At 40.0% G+C, this 27,452-nt stretch overlaps 3 protein-coding genes across 3 annotated transcripts; 2 read left to right on the top strand and 1 right to left on the bottom strand.

The window, feature by feature from the left end:
• Positions 1-5,091: 5,091 nt before the first annotated feature.
• On the top strand, positions 5,092-14,715 carry LOC137887568 (long-chain fatty acid transport protein 2-like). The gene is made up of 10 exons (XM_068730658.1): positions 5,092-5,673; positions 6,813-7,022; positions 7,109-7,267; positions 8,556-8,680; positions 11,856-12,050; positions 12,285-12,375; positions 12,601-12,799; positions 13,245-13,342; positions 13,436-13,566; positions 13,806-14,715. The coding sequence occupies exons 1-10, from the start codon at positions 5,190-5,192 to the stop codon at positions 13,980-13,982; spliced, it is 1,869 nt and encodes a 622-aa protein (XP_068586759.1). The 5' UTR covers positions 5,092-5,189; the 3' UTR covers positions 13,983-14,715.
• A 1,739-nt stretch (positions 14,716-16,454) lies between these two features.
• Positions 16,455-22,104, top strand: LOC137887430 (long-chain fatty acid transport protein 2-like). The gene is made up of 10 exons (XM_068730409.1): positions 16,455-17,017; positions 19,090-19,299; positions 19,417-19,575; positions 19,754-19,878; positions 20,089-20,283; positions 20,458-20,548; positions 20,639-20,837; positions 21,249-21,346; positions 21,495-21,625; positions 21,711-22,104. The coding sequence occupies exons 1-10, from the start codon at positions 16,537-16,539 to the stop codon at positions 21,882-21,884; spliced, it is 1,863 nt and encodes a 620-aa protein (XP_068586510.1). The 5' UTR covers positions 16,455-16,536; the 3' UTR covers positions 21,885-22,104.
• A 70-nt stretch (positions 22,105-22,174) lies between these two features.
• hdc (histidine decarboxylase) lies at positions 22,175-25,996 on the bottom strand. Its single transcript, XM_068730408.1, has 12 exons — positions 25,934-25,996; positions 25,604-25,776; positions 25,406-25,519; positions 25,156-25,278; positions 24,930-25,067; positions 24,702-24,845; positions 24,222-24,288; positions 23,937-24,099; positions 23,753-23,843; positions 23,562-23,660; positions 23,292-23,393; positions 22,175-23,038 (listed from the first exon to the last, which is right to left on the bottom strand). Exons 1-12 carry the CDS (start codon positions 25,959-25,961, stop codon positions 22,256-22,258), a joined length of 2,025 nt encoding a protein of 674 aa, XP_068586509.1. The 5' UTR covers positions 25,962-25,996; the 3' UTR covers positions 22,175-22,255.
• Between the last annotated feature and the right edge of the window lie 1,456 nt (positions 25,997-27,452).

The raw sequence follows: 27,452 nt of genomic DNA, 5'->3' as shown, positions 1-27,452 counted from the left end.
TAATAACTTTAACATAGTTAAATGTTCATCCCTCACATGTAAATTAACAGTCAATGCTATCAATTAACCATAACAGCAGAATTCTGCAATTCATCAGCATAATACAGTATTTTCTGTGAAGTGGAGAATACACGCTTCTCTATACAAATTCCAAATCCATCTACATCGTACTGTCTATTGTAGGTTAATGTATCTGTAATGACAATATAATATTTTTTATTATTCATTCATTGCCTAAAAGTCATTTTTGAGTGACAAGACGTGACCAACTGCTCATGAACGTGACTTTGGTGCACACAGCTTCAGTTCATCCTTCTGAGTATATTCCATGTGGAGATCAACCGAGGAGCCGAAGTAATGTTAAGCTTATCATCTGAAATGCAAAGTCTCCAGTATTGTTTTGTCTTCATGATTATTGAACTGTTAACATCTCAGATAATGTGTCACTTGGTCTATTTCGTTACATCAGGTTGGTAATATTGGTGGAGCTAGCTCTGTAACATTAGCTAGCTCGAGCTAAATTAGCCTTAGAAAGGTTAGCTAGCTAACAGCATAGCACGTTAAGTGAACACAAATAAAGTTAATCACCAATTACAGTGTTAAGATGTAACGTTAGTAACCTAACTTGTGCCAATATAGAACTGACTGTAGGACCGCAAACGGGACGATTAGGCTATCAAAAGGGAGAGCGGACCAGAAATCACCGACATGTGTTCAAGACGATGAACAGTTGAGGTAACCCTAACAGTAACGTTAGTGTGTGTTATACCAGGAGCAACATTAAAACCAGACCAAACTCATTTTATTGTTGAACGTTAGTCCATTGTGGTCCATTGTCTCAGCTTCATTTCTTCACTTCACGTAATCAGCTCATTACATAGGAGAGTCTGTTGATTTAAACTGTATGCTATTGTTGTATTAGCTTTTTGCATAGACTTGCACTGATATGTTCACATATGTGAGGTACATGCAAACCCACAGTTGCACACCCAAAGCTTATTTTAAGTGTGCTTATCCTGGATGTCATAGAACTTTCCAGAAGTTCAGAACATTGTGTTTCTTAAGTTTTTATTTTGTTTGTTTTACAGTCAGTCATCATCAGAGATTGAGGGTAGCAGCCAGACGCTGCAGTCAAGTCCTCTTTTAAGGTGTTCTCTCTCTTTATTGTTTTCATTCATGTGTGAGTTCATGCAGTTCAAATTAACTATTAATGTGTATAAGACTTGTTAACAAGCTAGACTGTGATGCAGTTCTATTACACTGTTCTTGATACTATTTTAATTCAGCGTTTCACTCTTAATGCTATTTTAATTCAGTGTCTGAGGGAGTGACACCGAAATCGAAAAGTGGACGATGGTATGCTACTGTTGTTCAGAGGAAGGTACCTATCCCTGGAGTGGTATGCGAGTACTTTTCCAACGGCACACTGTTTGCTGAAGGCAGGTGCCGTTTGAGTTCATATTAGTGGTATATGCCGTTGAATCAGAGTGGTATACATATATATATATAAATATATATATATACACGTATATATATATACGTGTATATATATATATATATGTATATATAAATATATATATATACACGTATATATATATACGTGTATATATATATATGTATATATATATATATATATACATATATATATATATATATATATATATATACACATATATACAGTTGTGGTCAAAAGTTTACATACACTTGTAAAGAACATAATGTCATGGCTCTCTTGAGTTTCCCCGTTATTTCTACAACTCTGATTTTTCTCTGATAGAGTGATTGGAACAGATACTTCTTTGTCACAAAAAACATTCATGAAGTTTGGTTCTGCCATGACTTTATTATGGGTTAACAGAAAAAGTGATCAAATCTGCTGGGTCAAAAATATACATACAGCAGTGCTAATATTTGGTTACATGTCCCTTGGCCATTTTCACTTCAATTAGGAGCTTTTGGTAGCCATCCACAAGCTTCTGGCAAGCTTCTCGTTGAATCTTTGACCACTCCTCTTGACAGAATTGGTGCAGTTCAGTTAAATTTGATGGCTTTCTGACATGGACTTGTTTCTTCAGCATTGTCCACATGTTCTCAATGGGATTTAAGTCAGGACTTTGGGAAGGCCATTCTAAAACCCTAATTCTAGCCTGACTTAGCCATTCCATTACCACTTTTGATGTGCGTTTGGGGTCATTGTCCTGTCGGAACACCCAACTGCGCCCAAGACCCAACCTTCGGGCTGATGATTTTAGGTTATCCTGAAGAATTTGAAGGTAATCCTCCTTCTTCATTATCCCATTTACTCTCTGTAAAGCACCAGTTCCATTGGCAGCAAAACAGCCCCACAGCATAATACTACCACCACCGTGCTTGACGGTAGGCATGGTGTTCTTGGGGTTAAAGGCCTCACCTTTTCTCCTCCAAACATATTGCTGGGCATTGTGGCCAAACAGCTCGATTTTTGTTTCGTCTGACCACAGAACTTTCCTCCAGAAGGTCTTATCTTTGTCCACGTGATCAGCAGCAAACTTCAGTCGAGCCTTAAGGTGCCGCTTTTGGAGCAAGGGCTTCCTTCTTGCACGGCAGCCTCTCAGTCCATGGAGATGCAAAACACGCTTGACTGTGGACACTGACACCTGTGTTCCAGCAGCTTCTAATTCTTGGCAGATCTGCTTTTTGGTGGTTCTCGGTTGACTCTTCACCCTCCTGACCAATTTTCTCTCAGCAGCAGGTGATAGCTTGCGTTTTCTTCCTGATCGTGGCAGTGACAAAACAGTGCCATGCACTTTATACTTACAAACAATTGTTTGCACTGTTGCTCTTTGGACCTGCAGCTGCTTTGAAATGGCTCCAAGTGACTTTCCTGACTTGTTCAAGTCAATGATTCGCTTTTTCAGATCCATGCTGAGCTCCTTTGACTTTCCCATTGTAGTGTTTGTGGCCGTTTGTATCCAATGAGCCCTATTTAAATGGCCTCAGAGAAGTCACCAGCTGTAGTCACTCATAATCACTCACAAGAAGTTAAGAGGCCATGCTATGAAGCTCATTTCATTGACACAACTTTCTAAGTCACCAAAATTGCTAATTCATGTTGCTGTATGTATATTTTTGACCCAGCAGATTTTGTCACTTTTTCTGTTAACCCATAATAAAGTCATGAAAGAACCAAGCTTCAAGAATGTTTTTTGTGACAAAGAAGTATCTGTTCCAATCACTCTATCAGAGAAAAATCAGAGTTGTAGAAATAACTGGAAACTCAAGAGAGCCATGACATTATGTTCTTTACAAGTGTATGTAAACTTTTGACCACAACTGTATATATATATTAGTGCTGGGCAACTTAACGGTTATTATCGCGTTAACGCATTCATTAATTAACGCCGACAATTATTTTATCCCGCATTAACGCAGTTCTAAAAAAAAAAAAAAAGCAATACACACCATTGATGCCAGCAAATCACCCACCCAAACAAACAGTGGAGCGAGGCTTCGGCAGACTACGTTGGATGCAGCGTGTGGGAGAAGTATAGATAAACAAAAGCAATACAAGCTAACAAATGCCACAGCTAAGTGGATAGCTACAAACTGCAGGCCCATTAGTATTGTGGAAGATGTCGGTTTGAGGAACGTTCTCAAGATGCATTCGCGTCGCGTTTGGTGTGAACGCACCTTTAGCATCGCAACGAATGACGGCACATATGAGCCTCCCTCAAGACGCACCATCACAAGAAGAATACACAAGTTGTATGAAAAGTTGAGGACTACAAAAGCGACGGCGTTACAACGTGCACCAGCTGTTGCTCTCACTGGAGACTACTGGGCATCGCTGGGTAACCATAATTACCTTGGAGTTACAGCTGCGTTACATTGATGAACAGTGGGAGCTGCATTCACATGCTCTGACTGTCATGAAAACAGAAGACAGACATTTTGCTGAAACATGCGCGGAACATTTTATTCATGTTGCACAGTAGTGGAACGTTCCAAATAAAGTCAGCACACTGAGCACAGATAGTGCAAGAAATATAATTGCTACTGTGTAAAGGGAATACTGCTGTTATAAAGCACCTTATTTGTTTAAAGTGTTTGCAAACCAAATGTTATTACACTTTTGTTCATATAGCAGTACTTTTAAAATAAAAGTGTGCAATACACTACTTTTTAATTCATTATTGAACTATGCGCATAACAATGCGATTAATCTGAGAAAATCATGCAATTAATCGCAATAGAAAACTGTAATCCTTGCCCAGCACTAATACACACACATACTGTATATATAGGGCATATCAGTAAATACTAAATCACTTTATTGTCATTTACAAAGCCTTTAATATATCCAAACAAGAAAATGGACAAGATAAAACTTTTTTTTTTATTTAAGACACTGTGTTGCGCATATATATATATATATATATATATATATATATATATATATATATATATATATATATATATATATATATATATATATATGTGTGTGTGTGTATGGCACTAAATAGCGCAAGTTAGATGTTAATGTTATTTGTATGTACCTTTGCACGAGGAGATTTTCTCAATCTGGACCTTTTGGAATTTTAATTGAATAATCCTGGGCTAGGAAGTCTGGCCACAATGTGTATTCTTCATCATATGCCAGTACTTTTCCAACAGCACACTGTTTGCTGAAGGCAGGTTGTCTCTCAGTAAATTACCGTTATTTTACGGTGAAATTGTTTATAGTGCAGTGGTTCCCAATCCTTGTTTGGCTCGTGGCCCTCTACATACCAGTCATGTTTGTGTGGGGCCCCATGGGACGTTTCATATGTCTGTGAGTTGTTACATATTTGTGTGTTGTCGCTGCTATAATCATGTCTCAGCTCCATTTGTCTCGTGACCCTCAGGAGGGAGTCTGACTAATTAACACACAGTGCGGTAGGAAATACGAAGGGGCTCATTTACAATCTTTATGTCGTCAGGTTTGAACACAGCGACACACGCCGCTGCTGAGCAATTTCCCCTTCATCATTTGTATTCCGGATTATTCAAATATTTGACATTTTCCATGAACTGAACTTTTGTGAGAAAATGCCCCGCCCCACTGAACACAATCCTTATTGCCACAACGCTCCCCATTTTGCAGCCCGGAGCTGCACTGTTGTTGTTTTTTCTTTTCTTTTTTTACACAACTCGTGGCTCAGGGAGAAAACATGATGTTGGTCTATTTTATTTCAGTCCTTTTAGCAAGTGTTCTCATCATACCAGTGTCGCTCAGAACTGTGGCCCCGTATCTTTGGATGGACGTTCTGTATTTCGGGGATCTGCTACGGATTTTGGTGAAGTTCGTCTCGAGGCGAAGACGGAGACCTCTCTTCTTTGTTTTGGACCGTTTCTTGGAGCAGACCGCGGCGCAACCAGACAAGATCTTTATTGCGTTTGAAAATGAAAGCTACTCGTACGCGTACACGGACAGAAGGAGCAACAAAACAGCCGACGCGCTGCGGTCTCACCCGGGGTACGAAGCCGGGGACACCGTGGCACTTTTCATGGGGAACGAGCCCGCCTTCGTGTTCACCTGGCTGGCCCTGGCTAAATTAGGCTCTCCCGTGGCTCTTCTCAATCACAACATCCGCACCAAGTCTCTGCTGCACTGCTTTAACTGCTGCAAGGCCAAAGTGTTGATCGCGGCCCCAGGTATGCATCTGCGTAAATGAGCGAAGCTTTGCTTCACGTTAAGGCAGCAAGGCCCCTGCTCTTTTACAAGCCGTACATTCAGAGTGGGCGTTCCCATTTTAAACCACTGTGAAACAAAATCATATGGTTTGTGGCTGCAGCTATTTTGACCTCAGTCATGCCTAAAGGTTCAAGCTGTTTATTTTTTATTGTTAAAGAAGTTAAAAGATTTGGCCCTCATGGGGTTTGCAACCTGAAGTGCAGAAATAAATAGACAAATTAAAATGCTTATGGAATGCCGTACAGTTTTTGTTTCAATAAAACTTTTGTTTAGGGAAGTATTCTTTCATCCAAACGCACAGTAATCTACCGTTCAATAACAGCTTCTTCCTCATGTAATTTATACAAGTAACAAACTGTCATTTAAAAAACAACAACAACAAGGCTCACCTAAGGCCACTGACCATTTTTCCTAGAACTCCATTGCCTTTGGCGAGTCCTGATCCTTCTTTGAAGAAGTTAAGGATGCATAATGTATATGCTTGGTTCTGATACTATACAGTCTAGTCTCTGACTGTACGTTGTATCTGACTGTACTATTTTAGCTATTCTGACTGCACTGTTTTAACTCTTTGTTTTACGTCATGTATTGTATTTATTATGTTTTGTCCTTTCTGTGGAACTAAGGAGAATTAGCGGCTGCCAAGACGTCAGCTAATGGGGATCCAGTTAATAAACAATCTGAACATACATTTATTTTATATCTGACTGAAGTTTAAATTTCAAGCCTCTGTGAAAAATATAGAGAATTTTTTTTTCGAGATAATATAGAGAATTTCACTCGGTTTGACAAGACTTTTTTCAGGGGTCTCAACAGTTGCCTTTGCCGTTATTGTCCTCAAAATACTGCAGCCACATTGTCTTTGTCTCCTGAACTAATCCCCGAAGTTCACTGACTACCGTCTTCCATGTTCTCAGTGACTGTTGTCCACACTTACAACTCAAAGTGAATGCCAAGCTTGCAAGGTTTTGGTTGGCTTTAATCATTATAGTTTTTGTTTGTAAAGTTGCATATTTCACTGCCAGTAGTGGGCCAATATCTGCATATTAACCTGAAACTATATTTAGTGGTAATGTTTGTCCTGTATGTCCCTTTCCAGAGCTGAAGGAAGCGGTGGAGGACGTGCTGCCCTCACTGAAGGAGCAGGGCGTCACCGTCCTCCTGATGACCAAACACTGCAACACACCTGGGATCGAGAGCTTCTCTGATAAAGTGGACGAGGCATCAGACGCTTCACTCCCTCGATCCCTCAGATCACACATCACGTTCAAAAGTCCTGCGGTTTATATTTACACCTCCGGAACTACAGGTAGGGTTTGTCCATCAGTTCCCACGATGACGTGTCAGTTCTTCTGTTGTCAAGGTTTGTGCCGTTTGTGTCTTGTTGTATTCCAGGTCTCCCAAAGGCGGCTGTGGTCAATCAGAACCGCCTCTTAACCGCTCTGGCTGTTCTATCTTCAAACGGTGTAACGTCCAGTGATATCATCTACCTAAACCTGCCTCTGTACCACACAGCTGGATTCATTGTAGGCTTTATTGGCGCCATTGAGACGGGTGAGACGAGCTCAGACCAGAGTGTAAATCAAACACGACTTTGTGAGGGCTGTGTGAAATTCCTTTCAGACAAATGAATACTCACTTTACTGAGCTAACATGGAGTTTTCAGGTTGTTTTACATTTAAGGCTTGGATAGATCACTGTACAAAAACTCTATAGTTATTTAATCTCAGGCCAAACTGTTTCAAATTCAGACTGCAGTCAGGGTTAAAGTTCAATATCCATCCTTAAGTTCACCAAGTTGACCCCAAAGGGGTCCAACTGCAAGCCAGTGAATTTTATTTTTAATGCAAGCTGAATGTCAAACTATCCATCCTAGTGTGAAAGCAAACAGGTCACAGGTGTAGCATTGTTGTACCATAAAGCAAACAAAACTTAAAATGGTTTGAGTCTTAAACCAAAAAGAAAACTGTCACTAAAAGAGGTTGTCCATGCAGACAGTGGCCGTCGCAGGAAAGAGAAGCGATGGATGATTTGTGGCAGATCCAGGTTCAGTTTGTCGTCATCCATCATTGACATAATTAGTGTTCTAAGAAAACCATGGGTCTCTACTTCAAAGTGGCTCAAAAAAACATTTCAAAATGCCATCGGATTAGTAGAAAAATGTGTCGTCACAAAGCTGTTATTAGCTTTTGAAAAGTTGAAGTTTTGGAGATGCATGGTTTTCGCAGGACAACCACGACAGTTAACATACAATGATTCATTGTTTTGACAAGGATTTGATCCCTCACTGGCTTCCCACCGACTAGGTATAGAGGAATCACGCAACCCAAATATGAGGCTACAGCGCTTCACAAAAAGTGATGCCCCTGATCCTCCTCCTCCTCCCGCTGGGTTTTCTGTCCCCGTGGGAAACTAAAAGAAAGAGTCCTTTGTCGCTGTGAACCGGTAATATGAACAGAGCCGGGTCAACCACAACCAGATTACCTCTAATTTCTAACTGCTTCTTTGTAAATAGGCTAAAGTTCACATCCCTACATGTCTGGGTTAGCAGCCTGAGTTAGGCACATCTTAGGAGATATCCAACACCGTTGCAGAACAATCACCGTCCTGTTGTGCAGTACAAGCTGTTAAATTACATACAGTTTAATATTGTTGGCATGAGTGTTTTGGAAATGTTCAAGATTAACATAAAGTACAGCAATTCATCTTTAACGTAAATCAAAATACAGTGCAGAACTTGCTGAAAGGAAAGCCTTAAAAATGGATCTGAATCTGTTGTCATCACATTTTTATGCTGTTTAGCTCATAATCAAATTTTCTTTTTTGCTGTCTTATTGTGAAGGGTCAACTATCATTCTGAAGAGGAAGTTCTCTGCCTCTCAGTTTTGGGACGACTGCAGGAAATACAGTGTGACTGTTGTGCAGTACATAGGAGAGGTGATGCGTTACCTCTGTAGTGCACCCAAGGTAAATGTATTATTGTTGTTCGTTTTTTTACTTTGTCAGGGTGACATAGTACAAACAGGTGACAAATAGACAGATAAAGGTGTAACGAAATATTCAGGGATTAACACAGGACGTATTTATTTATTTGTTATTATTATTTATTATTTGTTTATTTATTTATTTTGCAGGGACAATGCACACCAATCAACAGTGAAACTGTAGGTGAGCCAGAGTTAGCCAGAGAGGCTAGTTTTCATCTGCTGCCAGATGTTCGAAGGCTGCCTAAAAATTACAAAATTTCAAATTAAAATGGAATTAAAATTCATAGATAGACAGTAACGTATAGACAAAACCAATACACATATCAGCAAAAGAAAAGTGTACGACACTAGAGCAGAGCAGACATAACAGGCTGCAGCATGCGTCAGGCAGAACAAACCCTCCTACAGTGCAAGCACATATATAACACTGAGGAACATAACACACACATCAAAAATGGAAAATAGCAACAGTGAACAAGACAAATGCACATATAGGCGAAACAAGCAGGCAGGACAGACAGTACTTCAATGCTTACACACCTGATTGGCAACAAGCCATTCCTTAAGGCTGTGTTTGAATGTTGTGTACATGTTTTGTGTGTGTGTGTGTGTGTGTGTGTGTGTGTGTGTGTGTGTGTGGTGGCAGAGCATTCCACGAGTGAGCTGCCTTCACAGAGAATGTAGATTTGCTAAAAGAGCTTGACCTATGTGAAATGACACAATCACCTCTTGAAGCAGATCCAGTGAGTCTGCTGCTTTGAGCGCTTTGTTTAATAAAATCACTAAGCGGAGGCAGGGCCATGCTATGTAACATTTTAAAAAGCAGACACACATCAGTGGATTTACTGAGGTTCTCCCAACTCAAGATATGTTTGATGAGGATGTTGCAGTGATGGTGACTTTTTTTTTTTTTTTATCAAGTGTTTTTAGAGCTTGTTTATGGAGAATATGAATAGATGTTAATGTTGTGCTGCTGGCTTGTGCCCAGCTGGTTAAGCAGTAGGTCACATGGGGGACAATCATCGCTTTAAAATACAGTTTTGCAGAAAGTATGAAAAAGACATCATCATTTACAAATGGTTCAGGTTTTTTGTTGTTTTTTTGGAGTGGGAGTATTGCCTGTTTGTGTGCATGTATGAAAGTGGGTTGTGTAAGTTTGTCATATATTCATATTTAAATAACTGACCAGAGGAATCTGCAGGTATGTTTCAGGAGGAGGAGGAGAGAGTAATACATAAATGGAAATAATATTCATTAGTTTATCACGTACATAAATAAATAATAACAATAACAAACAAAATACATAATAATAATAGTAAAAATAATTGACTTAAATAGAGGGCTAATGGAGTCTACACCTTATAAAATGATTTTCACTGTTCTCAGCCTTTCACATAGTGTTGCTGCAGCCACGCAGAGATCAGAACTGCAAAACTAAGCAGCATTACAATATTTCAGCATTGGTTAAGTAGGAATAATATTTGTTTTGCAGATTTTGAAGTCTGATAATAGTATTTAGCTTATATATAACGCTTTTAAGTTGCCCTTTAGTTTTCTTTCCTTCAGGGCTGGCAGGAGCTAAAGGTCTCCCTCCCTCTTAATCAGGGACAAATGGAAAATGCCTTCAGAGGAACATATTTGTGGAACAGAATGTACAATTTAAGGGACAATTAAAATTGATATAATTGTTTTAGTCATCTGTGGTTGTGACGGAGCTGTCATGATGTCATAAGTAAACCGTCGTACCTGATGTCTCATTTTGAATATATTGTATGCTGAGGGATTGATAATATTGATAATATATATTAGGTATTTTGAATGACCATGTATCTCTTTTATTAGAGTGATTGCAAGGCAAACAAGCCCACATAAGATCTTTGGCATGGCGCTGTAGAACCACGCCTCCTCTCTTCCATCTTAGTGTAAAACTCCTTTTAATAGAGACAGAGTACTGTGAACCGGCGGCAGCAAGCTGCCATTGAGACGCATCCAGACAGAGTTAACTTTCCAAATCAGTACATTCCCACAGTGCACCACAGCTGGCTTACAAAAATAGAAATCGTTAAATCTCAACTATCGGGTTTCAGCCTTCTGCGTCATTATCTGTAAGGGGTTTGAACAGCATGAAACACTGTGGATACATGTCAATATCATGCTAATATCATGCTAATACGATAAACTGACATTTTTCAAACAGCATTGCATACTTTTCATGTCACTCAAAGATGTATCTGCTGTATTTAGGAGAACTGTACGCATTCTGTCTACATGTATGGCCATTCAGAGTATCTAATTGCATCACATGAAGTGCAGTCTCAATTTACCGTGTGACCTCGAGTCAGAAGAGGTGCCTGTCTGTATCTGGTCATCACTAGGAATAGATGCTGGCCTTAATTTAGGAAGACCATATCAAGTGACTTGGCAACCAGATTACTCTGGACTTGTAGACTTTAGGGTCACATTTAAAGTATTTCTTATATAGTATTTGTTTGTTTTTAGAGAACAATAATAATTTTAAGACGCTCAGACATGTTTTTGCTTGTGTGAACTGGTTTTTCAATTACAAATTCTCACATATAGACAGGGATTAGCCACTTGATCAGAGATGATCCTAATTAAAAACCTAATTAGATGACGGATGTCTGTATTATGAAGCACATGACATATGTGTGTTTCAGGGTTCAACTTGTCACCTTTTGTCAAAAATCACCGTTTTGAATTCAAAATAGGTCATGTGTAAGTCGTGTAGATCAACGTATAGATCAAGAGTTTTTTTGGGCCTTCGAGGTCCTGGTAGCCACTACCTACTGTAATTTACGATAACAGTTTATAACTGTAATATTATTACAGTTTCTTCATGTTAAAATCAATATTTTTAAGCTGATATTTAAAAAGAAAAATCTTTCTGGGTGGTCGCCTCTTTGCCACCTTTTCAACTCTGATGATTTTGCACCCCTGGTGTTTAAAAGCAGTGCATTCTCACATTTTATAAACCCCCATAAAAACTGCTGACAGGTGTTTTTTGGCCCCACCGCCCACAGTCAGTCAATTCCAGCACTTTGACTATTACATTGATTAACTATCAAATCATGTATTTCTGTAATATTTGCAAAATGCTTGATCTATTCATTTTCTATTTTTATGTGTCAACGCAGAAAGAAAATGAGAAGGAACATAAAGTAAGACTGGCCATTGGCAACGGGATCAGAGCAGAGATATGGAGGGAGTTTCTCAATCGCTTTGGAGACATTCAGGTCCGAGAGTTTTACGCCTCCACAGAGGGAAATGTGGGATTTGTCAACTACGTAGGGAAAATTGGAGCTATTGGACGAGTTAACTTTTTTCATCAGGTAAGAATGGAAAAATAGTTTCTGTCAACATTGTTCCTGCTATCAATTACAGCCAATTAATACATGTGTGTGTGTAAAAGTAGGTACATATATATGTACATTTGTTGGAAACACACATATGTCATTCATTAGAATGTCATGTCTGTCAATAGATTATTTTTATTTAACCGTTGGTGTAAAGATGAATTATGCACATAAAGCAGCTCTAATGTCTTTGCTTCTTTACTCCTGTAGAAGCTGTTTCCCTTCACTCTTATTAAGTACGACACAGAGCGGGACGAACCGATTCGAGATGCTAACGGCCTCTGTCTGGAGTCGCCCAAAGGTGAAGAAACTCCAGCTTAAACTTGATATATATACTGTATGTATATATATATATATATATATACGTCTCTGCTTATTTCATCCACCATGACCCTCGATATAACATCTGGATCTTGTAGACAGCTTGGGATGTTTACCAACTAAATCAGGACCCCGAAGATGGGGAAAGTATTCCATTGATAGACAATGGCAGTAAAAGACATGTCTCGTTGTCTTTTTCTTTAAGGTGAGACTGGACTGCTGGTGTCGAAGATCACAGACATCGCTCCGTTTGTGGGATACGCCCAGAACGAGGAACAAACGGAAAGGAAAAGACTTCGCAATGTTCTCAAGAAGGGAGACCTTTACTTCAACAGTGGAGACCTGATGAAGATCGATAAAGACAACTTCATTTACTTTCAGGACCGTGTGGGTGACACATTCAGGTACAGAACTCATGTACACAGTGATTTTAATGTAGAGTAGAATCTCTTTACTCGTTAATTTACTGGCAGCAGGTTTAAGAGAAATTCTGCCACTTTTTGTATGAATTAAGAAAAAAGATTAAATTAAAAAAAACACAAGGTTTATTAGTTTTTTCCTCCCAAATGTGCTTTGGTTTTTCTTTTGTATTGAAATGATTATCTACTTCCTGTTTGAGATGCAATCCATTATTATTACAACTCTCCCTCTACCAAAACTATCTAAACTGGAGAATTTCATGAGACAGTCCCGCAACGCTTCATGTACAACCTCATTGTTGTTATGCACAAGGCTCCTTTAAAAAGGCTTGGCAAACTTGTGTTTGTTTCTCACACGAGTATCTTGTAAATTGTACTTTTTATAAACCAAATCCAAATCGATATAAGTTGCAACTTGTTTGTTCAACAGGTGGAAAGGTGAGAATGTGGCCACAAACGAGGTGTCTGACATCCTGACGCTCAGTGATTGTCTCAAAGAGGCCAACGTTTATGGAGTCCAAGTGCCAGGTAGCGGACATGTCCTCTGTGCATTTTGTCACGGCTTACAAATGGCAGAACATTGAAGTGCTTTGTCTGTTTCAATTTTGTCTGTCAATGTAGGACATGAGGGGCGGATAGGGATGGCAGCTGTCACTGTGAATGAAGGTGCCCTGTTTGATGGAAGTAGACTATATAACCATGTGGTTAACTACCTGCCTTCATATGCCCGACCTCGCTTTATAAGAATACAGGTATGTTTATTTCATACACACTTTACTGCATTTCACTTTTGGAAGAAACTGTACATTAAATTGAAATAATTTAAAATATTTGAAAAACAAACATTGTTCTGTTGTGAAGGAAGGTTTATATCACTTGTCAATATTGGACGATGCATTTTTCTCACAGTGTCTGCAGCGTGTGATGAGAAGCAGTAGTGATATGTTGATACTGTACTTGAGTGAGTATTTTGTGCCTGTCGTCTGTCTAGAATGCAGTGGAGGTGACGGGGACTTTCAAGCAGATGAAAGTGAAGTTGGTGGAGGAGAGTTTCAATCCAGGGCGTATCCAGGACCCTATTTACATCCTTGATGGAAAAGAGAAGAGCTACCTACCGCTGACAGCTCAGGTCTACGGCTCCATCCTATCAGGAAACATCAAACTATGAGTAGGAGCTTAGAATGCACAAACTGTGCTTTCAATAACTTTTGATAATGAACCTTCAGCACAGCGACTAAACAAATGTTTTTCTACTAATACTCCTATTATTTGAGTGTTGTAAAGTAATATGGATAAATAAAACGCAGTAGACGGTATATGCTGCTTTTGCTTTATTCCGTTTAATAATGGCGTTGAAGTGTTGCTTTGTATATCGATAAACAGATGTAGCGTTTAATGAGATGTTTCCGGAGAACAAACTTTAAGACTGCGGCTATTGGACTTTCTCTCAGGTAGTATCTGATGTACTAACGAATACTTTGCTTTTAGGAAAGAAACAAGTATCATGTAAAATGGTTTGAGAGTTTGTAATGGTACATTTTTACTGAGTATATATTTCTACTTAGTTTTCTCTGAACTCAGTTGAGCTTCACTGTGTTAGTGTACATGCTCAGATGTATCTTTCTTATTGTTGTGCAAAAGAAGAATTCACCCATGGCTGATAACTGTAACAGTGTTGTATGAGAATGTTCCAGCACCAATGCCATCTGGCCGCTTGTTTTTCATTGTTGTTTCTATCAGTCTGAGACCAAAATGTCTGTAGCATTGCTCCCCACCTTTTGTTCCTTCTGTATAAAGAAAGCGTGTTCACTTTATACGGGGTTCTTCCTCACTGAGACTGTACGCATTCTGTTGTGATGATTGAACCTTCTCTGCGCAAAGAATAAATACTCAAAAAGCAACCTCTGGTTTTTCGGTATTCTTTATTTCAGCATTAAAAGACTCACGCAAAGCGGGTATGGGATTTTTCCCACCACAAGTTACAAAATACACTGATTTTATATTTTTGTGCCAATATCTGTAGATTGCCTTCCTAAAAAATAAAGTGATTCTTACTGAAAAACCAGGACTAGTTTTCATGTGCACATCTACTCGGATTTTATTGATTTTTAAATATCGAGTGACAGATGTGTAAAAACCACAAGGTGGAGACAAATGCACATGCAACTAGAGATTTTTTCCTCAGTGTTGTTTACTGATATACTGTACCCTACATCAACAAAAATTGCACCTATATAAGCACTAAGATTTATTTTAAGTGGAACGAATGAAAAACCGCACCAACTACACAGATGAATGTAGATAGGGGTGTCTACGTACCTTTCTGCCATGTATGCTTTTGTGTTTAATATTTCCCGATATTTATAGCGTATCTGTACAGCCCTTTAAAACCTTAATAATTAAAAAATGAAGTTGCAGATTTCTCTCAGGGGCCTGCTGCGGGTATAACTTGTACAATACTTTCAATTCTAATCAGTCACATGCCAGTTCAATTGTAACATCTTCACTCAAAAACGCCAAATCATCTATGTAAAATATGAAATATATAAAAAACAGGACATGACGGACCTTACCTAAGAACACTGTTGGCACGGTCCCACATGCGTAAAAATTAACTTTGACAGTCTTCTGTTCCCTTCCAGTAATGTTCACTGTCTCAGCAATCCTGATTGAGGAGAAACAGTTTTTTATTCTTTTATGATCAGTTTGCTGCTTTAGATGGAAAAATGTGGAGACATTCACAGGAAGTTGATCTTTGATTTGATAACTCGGTAAAGGTCAAGGTCAGGCTTTTTTTTTTTACTGTTACTGCCTTGTCACAAAAAAATATTTTAGGCTGTAGGTCATACTGATGTTTGCCATCATTTTATCATCTATACTGTTGACCTTTACCGAGTTATCAAATCAAAGATCAACTTCCTGTGAATGTCTCCACCTTTGTCCATCTAAAGCAGCAAACTGATCATAAAAGAATAAAAAACTACTTCTCCTCAATCAGGATTGCTGCAACAGTGAACATTACTGGGAACAGAAGACTGTCAAAATTAATTTTTACGCATGTGGGACCGTGCCAACAGTGTTCTTAGGTAAGGTCCGTCATGTCCTGTTTTTTTTATATATTTCATATTTTACATTGATGATTTGGCGTTTTTTGAGTGAAGATGTTACAATTGAACTGGCATGTGACTGATTAGAATTGAAAGTATTGTACAAGTTGTACCTGCAGCAGGCCCCTGAGAGAAATCTGCAACTTCATTTTTTAATTATTAAGGTTTTAAAGGGCTGTACAGATACGCTATAAATATCGGGAAATATTAAACTATTCTATCATCTATACAGTATGTGTGTCTAAATTAAATTTCTTAATGATGAGGAATAATTGTCGGAGCCCTTTCTTGGTGTCACAATGGGGTCAGTAACAGGCATAATGGAAAAAAAGAGTCCTTAAGGTGGAGATTGGGCCAAACACTCGATGATTTGACAGTGGGACTGTCCTAAACTTTTACGGATTTTTAGCGCGCCTCAAAATCCGTGCGCCCGTGAGGAGTTTGGGATTAGGCCAGAGACTTGCGCATTACTCCAACAGAGGAGGACACACGGTCAAAGTTCAAGAGGCGTAAACTGAATTGTTCAGCAGTATATCAGCTTTTGTGTGCTGTAGAAAGTTGAACCTTTCAGCACTCATTCTGCAGCCCGGACCGACACTGCTCTGTTGATTAACAATGATTGCACACATCCTATACACCGCTCTGATAGGTCTGGCAATTTTGCCGTTACTGCTTTACTTGAGAAACCCTTATTTCTTTCAAGATTTACGCTACACGATTTCTATAATTAAAATTGCTGTAAGTATGGGTAAATTCAAGAAGCAGAAACCATTTTACAGTATTTTGGATCGTTTTCTGGAGCATGTGACGAGGCAGCCGCATAAGAAGTTCATACTTTTCGAGGACAGCTCGTACACTTACAGCCAAGCGGACAAAGAAAGCAACAAAGTGGCCAGAGCTCTGTCCTCGCATGCCCAGCTGAAGGAGGGGGACACGGTGGCCCTCTTCCTGGGCAACGAGCCTCAGTTCGTGTGGCTCTGGCTCGCTCTGACCAAGCTGGGATGCACCGCTTCTTTACTGAACAACAACATCAGATCCAAATCTTTGCTGCACTGCTTCTCCTGCTGCCAAGCCAAGGTCCTGGTCGCTGGTGCTGGTAAGGTCCTCTATGTGATTATGATTTTCAGGTTTTTCTGCACTATTTACTTGTCTAGTGTTGCATTTTTAATATAGTACCCTGCTGTGAATATGTTTTTTTGCATGGCGTTTAAAGTCTAGCCTGATCGACACTGGGGACCCACAATTAAAGAATTACTTTTAACATGAGCAAGCAATCTGGATATGGAACCCTGACATTTAAAAACACATGTGATCACATTTACAATTTAAAAATCAGTTCTCTCTGGTGGACTAACCATGTGATGGACACACTGTTTCTAAATGACCTCAAACCAGATGAGCTGGCCAGGGTTTGATCTTAATGGGCTTAATTCCCATGATTCTCCACATCTGTTTGGATTGTTTTCACATTTGTTATTGTCACTGCACTGACCTACAGTTGTGGTCAAAAGTTTACATACACTTGTAAAGAACATAATGTCATGGCTCTCTTGAGTTTCCCCGTTATTTCTACAACTCTGATTTTTCTCTGATAGAGTGATTGGAACAGATACTTCTTTGTCACAAAAAACATTCATGAAGTTTGGTTCTTTCATGACTTTATTATGGGTTAACAGAAAAAGTGACAAAATCTGCTGGGTCAAAAATATACATACAGCAACATGAATTAGCAATTTTGGTGACTTAGAAAGTTGTGTCAATGAAATGAGCTTCATAGCATGGCCTCTTAACTTCTTGTGAGTGATTATGAGTGACTACAACTGGTGACTTCTCTGAGGCCATTTAAATAGGGCTCATTATACAAACGCCCACAAACGCTACAATGGGAAAGTCAAAGGAGCTCAGCATGGATCTGAAAAAGCGAATCATTGACTTGAACAAGTCAGGAAAGTCACTTGGAGCCATTTCAAAGCAGCTGCAGGTCCCAAGAGCAACAGTGCAAACAATTGTTTGTAAGTATAAAGTGCATGGCACTGTTTTGTCACTGCCACGATCAGGAAGAAAATGCAAGCTATCACCTGCTGCTGAGAGAAAATTGGTCAGGAGGGTGAAGAGTCAACCGAGAACCACCAAAAAGCAGATCTGCCAAGAATTAGAAGCTGCTGGAACACAGGTGTCAGTGTCCACAGTCAAGCGTGTTTTGCATCTCCATGGACTGAGAGGCTGCCGTGCAAGAAGGAAGCCCTTGCTCCAAAAGCGGCACCTTAAGGCTCGACTGAAGTTTGCTGCTGATCACATGGACAAAGATAAGACCTTCTGGAGGAAAGTTCTGTGGTCAGACGAAACAAAAATCGAGCTGTTTGGCCACAATGCCCAGCAATATGTTTGGAGGAGAAAAGGTGAGGCCTTTAACCCCAAGAACACCATGCCTACCGTCAAGCACGGTGGTGGTAGTATTATGCTGTGGGGCTGTTTTGCTGCCAATGGAACTGGTGCTTTACAGAGAGTAAATGGGATAATGAAGAAGGAGGATTACCTTCAAATTCTTCAAGATAACCTAAAATCATCAGCCCGAAGGTTGGGTCTTGGGCGCAGTTGGGTGTTCCAACAGGACAATGACCCCAAACACACATCAAAAGTGGTAATGGAATGGCTAAATCAGGCTAGAATTAGGGTTTTAGAATGGCCTTCCCAAAGTCCTGACTTAAATCCCATTGAGAACATGTGGACAATGCTGAAGAAACAAGTCCATGTCAGAAAGCCATCAAATTTAACTGAACTGCACCAATTCTGTCAAGAGGAGTGGTCAAAGATTCAACGAGAAGCTTGCCAGAAGCTTGTGGATGGCTACCAAAAGCGCCTAATTGAAGTGAAAATGGCCAAGGGACATGTAACCAAATATTAGCACTGCTGTATGTATATTTTTGACCCAGCAGATTTGATCACTTTTTCTGTTAACCCATAATAAAGTCATGAAAGAACCAAACTTCATGAATGTTTTTTGTGACAAAGAAGTATCTGTTCCAATCACTCTATCAGAAAAAAATCAGAGTTGTAGAAATAACTGGAAACTCAAGAGAGCCATGACATTATGTTCTTTACAAGTGTATGTAAACTTTTGACCACAACTGTACATGAGGCCTTCACTTGCTCTCTGTTGTCTCTCAGACCTGCGAGGGGCTGTCGAGGAAGTGTTACCCACCTTGAGCCAGCAGGGCGTCCGTGTGTTCATCCTCAGCGAGGACTCCGATGTGGAGGGCATTGAAAGCTTCTCTGATAAAATTCGGCAGGCTTCAGACCAGCCTCTGTCGCCTCAGCTGAGGGCCAACGTTTCCATGAAGAGTCCTGCGCTCTACATCTACACCTCGGGAACCACGGGTAAATTTACGGGCTAATGTGACTTTTGCCTCTAATCTGCGTTGCTGTTTATCGTGTGGAGGCCTTGAGCTGCAGAACTAGGACAGTAAGAACTACGCTACGTCTGTTTCCTTTTAGGGCTTCCCAAGGCCGCTGTAATCAACCATGAGAGACTATGGATGGCATCTTTTTGTCAGTCTATTGCTGCCGTGCGCTCAGATGATATCATCTACGTGTATCTGCCTCTTTACCACAGTTCTGGCTTTCTGATGGGACTCTGTGGAGCCATAGAAAAAGGTAGTTCGTGGCACCATTCACTACAAAACTACTCTGACGAGTTTACTAAAGGTTATACAGGTATATGACCTCAGATCCCAGTTTGGTCCGGATTTCCACTATTTGTATTTCAAAGTCCTAACACTGAGCTCTCAGTGTGAGATTTTGAGTTGCTGAGATCTGTGCTTCTTCATTTCAGGCATCACTGTTGTTTTAAGACGTAAATTCTCTGCCTCCAACTTTTGGAATGACTGTAGAAAGTACAACGTGACGGTTATTCAGTACATAGGAGAGATTATGCGCTACCTCTGCAACACCCCAAAGGTAAACCTTAGTGTCATAATCACGTTTTACCATTCCTTTTTACCATTATTGATTGTTAAATTCAAAGCAAATCTTTAATAGTTCTAATGGCATTTGCGTGGGCAGGTAACACCTGCAGCAGTCAGACACACTGCTTTGTATTCAAAACCAAAGATAAGCATGATGTGAAGTTTATTCTCCTGGTCTCACCTCTCCTTCACTTTCCTCCAGAGAGACAATGACAGAGATCATAAAGTCCGATTGGCTTTAGGGAACGGGATGAGGGCCGACATCTGGGCTGATTTCATGCAGCGATTTGGGGACATTTGTATGTGTGAATGCTACGGAGCGACTGAAGGAAATGTTGGCTTTGTCAACTACTGTGGCAAAGTTGGAGCTGTTGGCAAAGAGCATTTTCTCCACAAAGTAAGAGCTCCCTTCTGCAAATGGTTTATTTATTTTTTGTTTGGTAACATTTAACACAATGGGATAACCTTGCAGGGTTGGCTGGACTATTTTATCCAATCTTTACAAGTTTGCTTTATCACAATTGAAATAGCAAAATTCTTTTCTACGATTTATTCTTAAACTGTATTTCAGATGGGATGTTCGTATGCCCTCATAAGGTACGACACGGAGAAAGAGGAGCCAGTCAAAGACTCCAGAGGATTTTGTATTAAAGTCCCCAGAGGTGAGCCCATCTCCTCCAAAACTAAAGCCCCCGCTTGACCTTCTCGTCTCTTACTAACACGTGCCCCGTGCTCACTGCTTTCACCCGCAGGAGAGACCGGTTTGTTGGTGTCAAAAATTTGTGAGAGATCACCTTTCGTCGGCTATGCCAACAACAATCAGCAGACAGAGAAGAAGAAGGTGAGAGACGTGTTTGTGAAGGGAGACATCTACTTTAACAGTGGAGACCTTCTAAAGATAGACAACGAGGGATTTGTTTTCTTTCAAGACCGCATTGGAGATACTTTCAGGTGAGTGGGTGAAACACATCTGACGAGTCCACATTTAGATAACAATGTCAAAGCCTGAGCTGTAAAGATGGTTTGACCTTGGTAGATGATTGCTTAATTAACTCACGTTTGACTTTTGAAGTCAGTTAATTGCAAAATAACAATGCATACATTTGACTGATACATTTCATGACAGAAAACTAAATACTAGGTGTAGGACACAACATTACATTTGACTTTATTCAATGCCTTGAATTTACAATTTCAGAATCTTCATTTTAATTATTATTTCAGCATTTTCTGCAAATAGAAAACAAACTTTCCCCTGACTAAGTTTGTATGTAAATTATAACAAAATTGTTCTCATTGCTTAAAGAAAACATTGCAGCTCAGTTGGGCACGTTCTGTTTCTTCTTTCGTCATCCAATACAGGTGGAAAGGAGAAAATGTGGCTACCACAGAGGTTGCTGATCATTTAGTCACGGTGGACTGTGTTGATGAGGCTAACGTCTACGGTGTGAAGGTGCCAGGTAATAATTACGTTGTTGGCAATGTTTTAATATGTACAGTCAACATTAGATGGCATCGGTGAAAATGTGTGAGAATTAACATATGAAGGGCGGTTCATACTCGCGTCCTGAAATAAGTCCTCTTTGTACTTTGACCATGGCTGATTAGGCCACGAGGGAAGAATAGGAATGGCAGCGCTGAAGCTCAGAGAAAACATGGACTTTGACGGCAAAGCTGTGTATCAGCACGTTAAGAACTATCTCCCCAGCTACGCACGACCGCGCTTCATTCGCATACAGGTGAAGAAAGTCTTGCTGATTAATATTATAACACATTAAAAAAAAAAAAAAAAAAATGATATAACCTTTTACGTTGCTCTGACAGGAAGTACTGGTACTAACTGGGACGTTTAAGCAAATAAAGGTGAAGCTGGCAGAGGAGGGCTTCAACCCCAGCGTCATCAGGGACCCTTTGTTCTACCTGGAGGACAACAAGGGCTACGTACCCATGACTCAGGAGATATTCAGCTCCATCGCAGAGGGAAGACTCAGGCTCTGAATGAGTTTCAGTGTTTATTATTGGATTGTCACTCTCAAAATAATACATTTAAATGACACAAGATGCCAAATGAATTAATGACCCACACATTGAGCATTTATGTACAGCACATTTTATGAGCTACTTCTGGGGAATATTGTGTACTGAAATTTTTCAAAGGATAACATTTTGTTTGAAACACTTTAATAAAAAAATATTCTAAAAACATGATTGTAAATGAGCTAAGCAATCCCAAATCATTGACACGGTTAGGTAGGGATCTTCAAATTAGCAAGAACTGAATTTGCTTGCTCAGCACCAACACAGCTATTGCAGTAAATTGGTTAATTATCATACTGTGCGTGTATGAACTACTGTACACTGCTTCAGGATCATTCCAGGAGCTTAGGAGCAGTGGCAGTTTCCAGTGGAGTAGGAGAGGGAGCTGTGTTGGCTACAGGGGAAGAACACATACAGTTCATTCGTCTGCAGGTGGAGGACAAGTGTTTTTGAGTTGCCTGTGAAACCTTCACAGGGCAGCACAGCTGGTGGCGGCCACACTGTACCCACTGGTTGCAGAAACTGGGCACGCTGTAGAACTTTGTCAGCTTTTTCAGGTTCTGTTTAACCAGAAGATTTGAAGGTATTTCTTTAATCTTATACATGGGACCGGATCCTGCCATTGATGGCGCGTTGGGGTGCACGCCTGCAGCATCTTTTAGACTAGGCCTCGTTTCAAAGTCATAGCAGGACAGCGGGCCGACGCAAGTGTAAGGCAGAGGCTCGCTGCTGCAGCTAAGAGATCGCATCGGTCTCCGAGATCGATTCCAAGCCTTGTCAATCCACAGCTCCACTTCATTCTTGTCCAGCCTGGAGGCAGCATCCTCTCTCAACTCAGACTTGGTGTCTGAGTCGCCGTCTTGGTTTTCTTGTATCACCTCATCCTTCCCTGATTGTGGTTGGTCTGCGTTATTCAGAGCCTGTGTCTCAGCCAGCAGAGTGGAAGCCGTTTTGGAGATGATGCTCCAGTCCTTAAGGATGTCCTCCGCGGTGGTGAACTGCGAGGTCACCGTGAAGCGGATGATGCGCTTTGTGTGAATGTCTGCAGGGATGAGGTATATGGTGCCCGACCGGGTCAGTCTCCTCAGCAGCTCCTGGGTCAAAGCATTTCCTCCCTAGAATGAAAAAAAAATGACATTAAATCTTCATAAACGTTGCTGAGCCAAAAAAAAGCCAAACTAAACTTAAGCATTTTCAGCGACATTGAGTCAATGTTTCAGTGCTTCTTAATGATCTGTTATTGCTCTGACCCTCACCTGTGTCTGATTAAAACTAGTTATTCAGTAATTCACCTTTGAACGAGGTATCTCAACAATGATTAGTCAATGAAAGATATGTTGCTGTGTAGTACAGATGTGTGCCACATACTTTCAGACAGAACACCACCAGGCCAAGGTGCCTCTCGGCAGGAACCTCAAAATTTGGGTCACTTTTTATGTGAGACTCCAAGAGCTTTGCCATCTCAATCCCCTAAAAAAAAGACAAAAGAAATATACATGTAAATTCTGAAACATAAAAACAAATCAATTCCATTGGTTGTCATGGACTTCCGTGGATGCACTTACAAGTCCCATATCTGATGATGTTAGATATTCATTCTTTCGATCATTTGCATGAAGAGAAGTGAGTGCCACTTACATGTCTGATATGAGCCTGGAGGTTTTTCAGCCCAAAGGAACGCATAACAAACCAGAGCTTGAGAGAACGGAAGCGCCGGCTGAGGGGAATTTGCCAATGCTGAAACAGAAAAAAAGCAGTTTCATTGCTTAAAAAATGATTTACTATGATAAATTATTCTTTAATTGGGTGAAGACGTGACAGTATGATACCATAAAGTCTGTGGCTGCCTGTGAGTTTTCATGTCTGAGGTAAACAGGATCAACAGTGAACGTCTGTTGGAGCTTGTATTTATCCTTAACCCTGAGAAAACAAAGTAAAACCATATTACCAACCAACAAGCTTCATTGATAATGTTAACCTCTAGGGAGATCGGGCTTCAGTCTTCTTACTCACCAGAAAGCTGTGCAATCAAAATGGACCATCATCCACTTTGAGGGGTTGAAAACAAAAGAGTGAGCAAATTCAATGCCCTCCAGGGACCAGCGGAGCTCAGGACAGAAGTAGGCTGAGCCAGCGTATGCAGCATCGACATGGAGCCACAGTCCCTCTTCTGCACCTGAAACAAAGATTTGAATACAAGTATGGTTATTCTCTGAATGCATCTCAATGGAACAACACAATATTTTGACTTTACAGGCGTTTAAACAGACATCATTGGGAGTGAATTTGAAGACGTACAGACTGGTCCCAGTTCAGGCAGATTGTCAAAGGCACACACTCCTGTTGTTCCCAAAGTTGCACACAGCTGAACAGGGGAGAAACAAAATGACATCATGTGAGATTTGACATCTAATGTCCGTATTTTGTTGTCATTTTTTATTTCTCTCAAAATAAAATTCCATTATTTGTTCATGTTTCAGTCCTACAAATTGTGACGTATTGTACAATTAAATCTTAACACAGATTTTTTAAAAATATATATATATTTATATATAAATATATATATATATATAAAAAAAAAAATATATATATATATATATATATATATTATAAAACGTGACATGATCTAAAAAGACAATGCGATTTGTGGAAAATCACTCCGATATCTTACTGTACAATATGCTTTCAAAAATAGTTACCAGTCAGCTAAAACACACAAAAAAACACTGGTATGATTTGTAAGTTCTCCACCTAGACACTTCAGTGCCAGATACCTACCATGAAAGGGACCAGTCCCATCCTCCTGTCTTCTTGTATTGCTTGAATTAAAGTCTCTCCTCTCAGAGACAACTGCTCATCAGTGGGCAGAAACCTGATCTTCACTAGAGAGATCAGACCCGCCTTCTCTACCGAGGAATGAGCCTGTGAAAGCACATCAGATCAAAATTCTCAGTTGAATTCATCTGATTGGCTGCAAATCACTGTAGAAGAAGTGGTGACACTGACCTGATCTGAAGCATAGGCCACCAGTCTTGAATTTAGGACCGAGTCGTCCACGTCCTGGTCGAGCTCTGGCCGCAGTTGCAACATTTTGTCTTTCCTGGCTGCCAGCAGAGCCACCAGTGTACTCTCACTGACTGTGCTCTAACACAAGAGTAAAGTAGAAAAGAACGATGATCACAGACTATAAAGGTTGGGGTTTTAAAATAAACAAATCAAGGTTGTCGCAAACCTGCAGGATGCCTCCACCTCTGCTGTCTGGATGATGATGCAGGAAGAAGGACGGGAGCCCCAGTGCTTTACACAACCAGTCCATCACATTAATTTCCAATTCTGTACACGCTGGGCTGGAGGCCTGTTCAAAACCAGCACGAACAATCATCATTTATCAGGACATGACCTCATTGCTGTGATGTTTTTTTTTTGTTTTTGCTGTTTTTAGGAAATGTAGGACAGAAAAAAAGTGTGGGTTGTCCTCTTACCCAGGTGAATCCAACACAGTTGATGGCATCGGCCAGCATGTCCCCTAGCATAGAGGGCCATGAAGTCAGACTGGGGTAGTAGGCGTGCATGTGAGGGCTCTGCCAGTGAACCACCTGGGAGATAAGATGAGGAAATATTTGCATCCTTGCCGTAGTTTCAAATCACTGATATGATAATGGATGACATTAAGAACTCACCCCTGGCATTATGACTTTCTCGATGTCCTTAAAGATACTCTCCCAGTCCTCCGGCTCTGTAGGCGCAGTGTCAGGGAGAAGCTCCTTCATGTAACCTGGCTTCACGTCTGGAATCACCCTCCTCTCTCTGATGGAGCCCAGGTACTGTGTGATGTAGTCCACCAGCTCCTTACCTGAGCAGTAACAGACTCTGTAAAAGCTGGAATGATATTCCTATTGAAATTCATAATTCACCTTTATTTTGCCTATTCTTTACAAATCATTAATTTCAGTGAAATATACCAACACAGACAGAATCAGTCAATGCAATAAAATGGAAGCTACCATTACCTCTGCGATTGTATTCCTCAGCCTGCATTTTTTTTTTTCAGATGAGAGTTCTTTGGGTTATTTGTTGTGTGTAACAGGTGGCTCCAATGATGCTTTGTGTATTCTGAAGCAGAGATCACAGGACTATAAAGACCCTGTTGTGAAGAACACGCCCAAAATTGGTGACGCATTTGAGCCACCAAACAAATGCCTATCACATGTTCACATTTGCGCTAAATATTTACCCTCCTCTGCATGTCGTGATTCATTTGTTCACATCTCAGTGACACAATACTGTATATAACGTGATGGGACGATATCAACAATGGTGAAATTGTTCGTCAAGATAACATTTTGCAACTTACATCGATCCCTCTGCACCTGGAACAAATATTCTTTACACAGAGGAAAAATGTCACAGTGTAATTATTTTACATACTATACCAAATATATATATACAGTATATGTATATACACATATACTTCATATACTTTATATGTATCTGAAATATATTGTCCATATTCAAATCTAACCATACATATAAAAAAAATAAAAAAAATTCAGTTTATTGCCATATTTTTACCATATAAACTTGAATCGAATATATATTTTTATTTTTAGTTATATTTTTGAGTTAGTTGTAATATAGTAAACATTTTACTGTTGGAGCTGGTTGAGGTTGTGGTGGAAAATATTCCTATACCCGCTTTGTGTGAGTCTTTTAATGCTGAAATAGTATTTATTCTCTGCGCAGAGAAGGTTCAATCATCACAACAGAATGCGTACAGTCTCAGTGAGGAAGAACCAAAAAAAAAGTGAACAAGCTTTCTTTATACAGAATTAGCAAAGTTGGGGGCCGATGGCCAACGTTACAGACATCTCGGTCTCAGACTTTTGGTCTCAGACTGATAGGAGCAACATTCAAAAATAAACAGCCAGCAACCAAAACAAGCGGCCCAAAGGCCTTGGCATGGAACGGTGAGAGACGGTGAAGTTTAACAAAGCTCAGAGCAAAATTACTTATGCATGAATACAATATACTGAGTAGAAATATATACTACGTAAAAATGACCATTACAAGGTGGAGCTGGTTTTATACACAGTTTGGTAGTTTAGTCCAATACATGGTTAACAACCTGGAGTTCAGCCCCCCTCCAATAGGTTAGGAGATAAATCTGAGGAACAGGAAAGAAAGACTTGAATTTATTTATTTTTTACTTTTTTGGTGAAATATTACACAATCATAATATGACCTCACTGGGTCTCAAATGGTTGTTTGTATGAAATTGTTTGAAAAGTTTAGAGGTGAAATCGCTCTTTGGTAGAACTAGCAATTCCATATTTTGAGAAATACACCTACGTTATTTTCTTTTCCTCAGAGATTGATTATATATACATTGGCACCATAAATTTCTAAAACAATTGTGCCCTTTCATACAGTAATCTCTCCCATTTCCTCTTCCCATCCGCCCTGAACGCATTACAGAAGATGAGTGTAAGAGCAAATCAATATTTGTATTCAATGATGCCTCTTCATGAG

The sequence above is a fragment of the Cebidichthys violaceus genome, unplaced genomic scaffold (assembly GCF_023349555.1).
Source record: "Cebidichthys violaceus isolate CVI_PGR_0920_01 unplaced genomic scaffold, fCebVio1.0.p SCAF_5, whole genome shotgun sequence".
Taxonomy (NCBI): domain Eukaryota; kingdom Metazoa; phylum Chordata; class Actinopteri; order Perciformes; family Stichaeidae; genus Cebidichthys; species Cebidichthys violaceus.
This window is presented reverse-complemented; position numbering and strand designations above follow the sequence as displayed.

Bases quoted from the DNA above. Each gene is read 5' to 3' on its own strand.
- LOC137887568 (XM_068730658.1), top strand. From the start codon at position 5,190: ATGATGTTGGTCTATTTTATTTCAGTCCTTTTAGCAAGTGTTCTCATC. The intron at 7,268-8,555 runs GTGAGACGAGCT...CTTATTGTGAAG, and splicing joins TATTGGCGCCATTGAGACGG to GGTCAACTATCATTCTGAAG. The intron at 12,051-12,284 runs GTAAGAATGGAA...TTACTCCTGTAG, and splicing joins GAGTTAACTTTTTTCATCAG to AAGCTGTTTCCCTTCACTCT.
- LOC137887430 (XM_068730409.1), top strand. From the start codon at position 16,537: ATGATTGCACACATCCTATACACCGCTCTGATAGGTCTGGCAATTTTG. The intron at 20,284-20,457 runs GTAAGAGCTCCC...ACTGTATTTCAG, and splicing joins AAGAGCATTTTCTCCACAAA to ATGGGATGTTCGTATGCCCT. The intron at 21,626-21,710 runs GTGAAGAAAGTC...TTGCTCTGACAG, and splicing joins CGCGCTTCATTCGCATACAG to GAAGTACTGGTACTAACTGG.
- hdc (XM_068730408.1), bottom strand. From the start codon at position 25,961: ATGCAGGCTGAGGAATACAATCGCAGAG. The intron at 25,279-25,405 runs GTAAGAGGACAA...GGTTTTGAACAG, and splicing joins ACTGTGTTGGATTCACCTGG to GCCTCCAGCCCAGCGTGTAC. The intron at 23,394-23,561 runs GTAAGTGGCACT...TCTTTTTTTTAG, and splicing joins TCCAGGCTCATATCAGACAT to GGGATTGAGATGGCAAAGCT.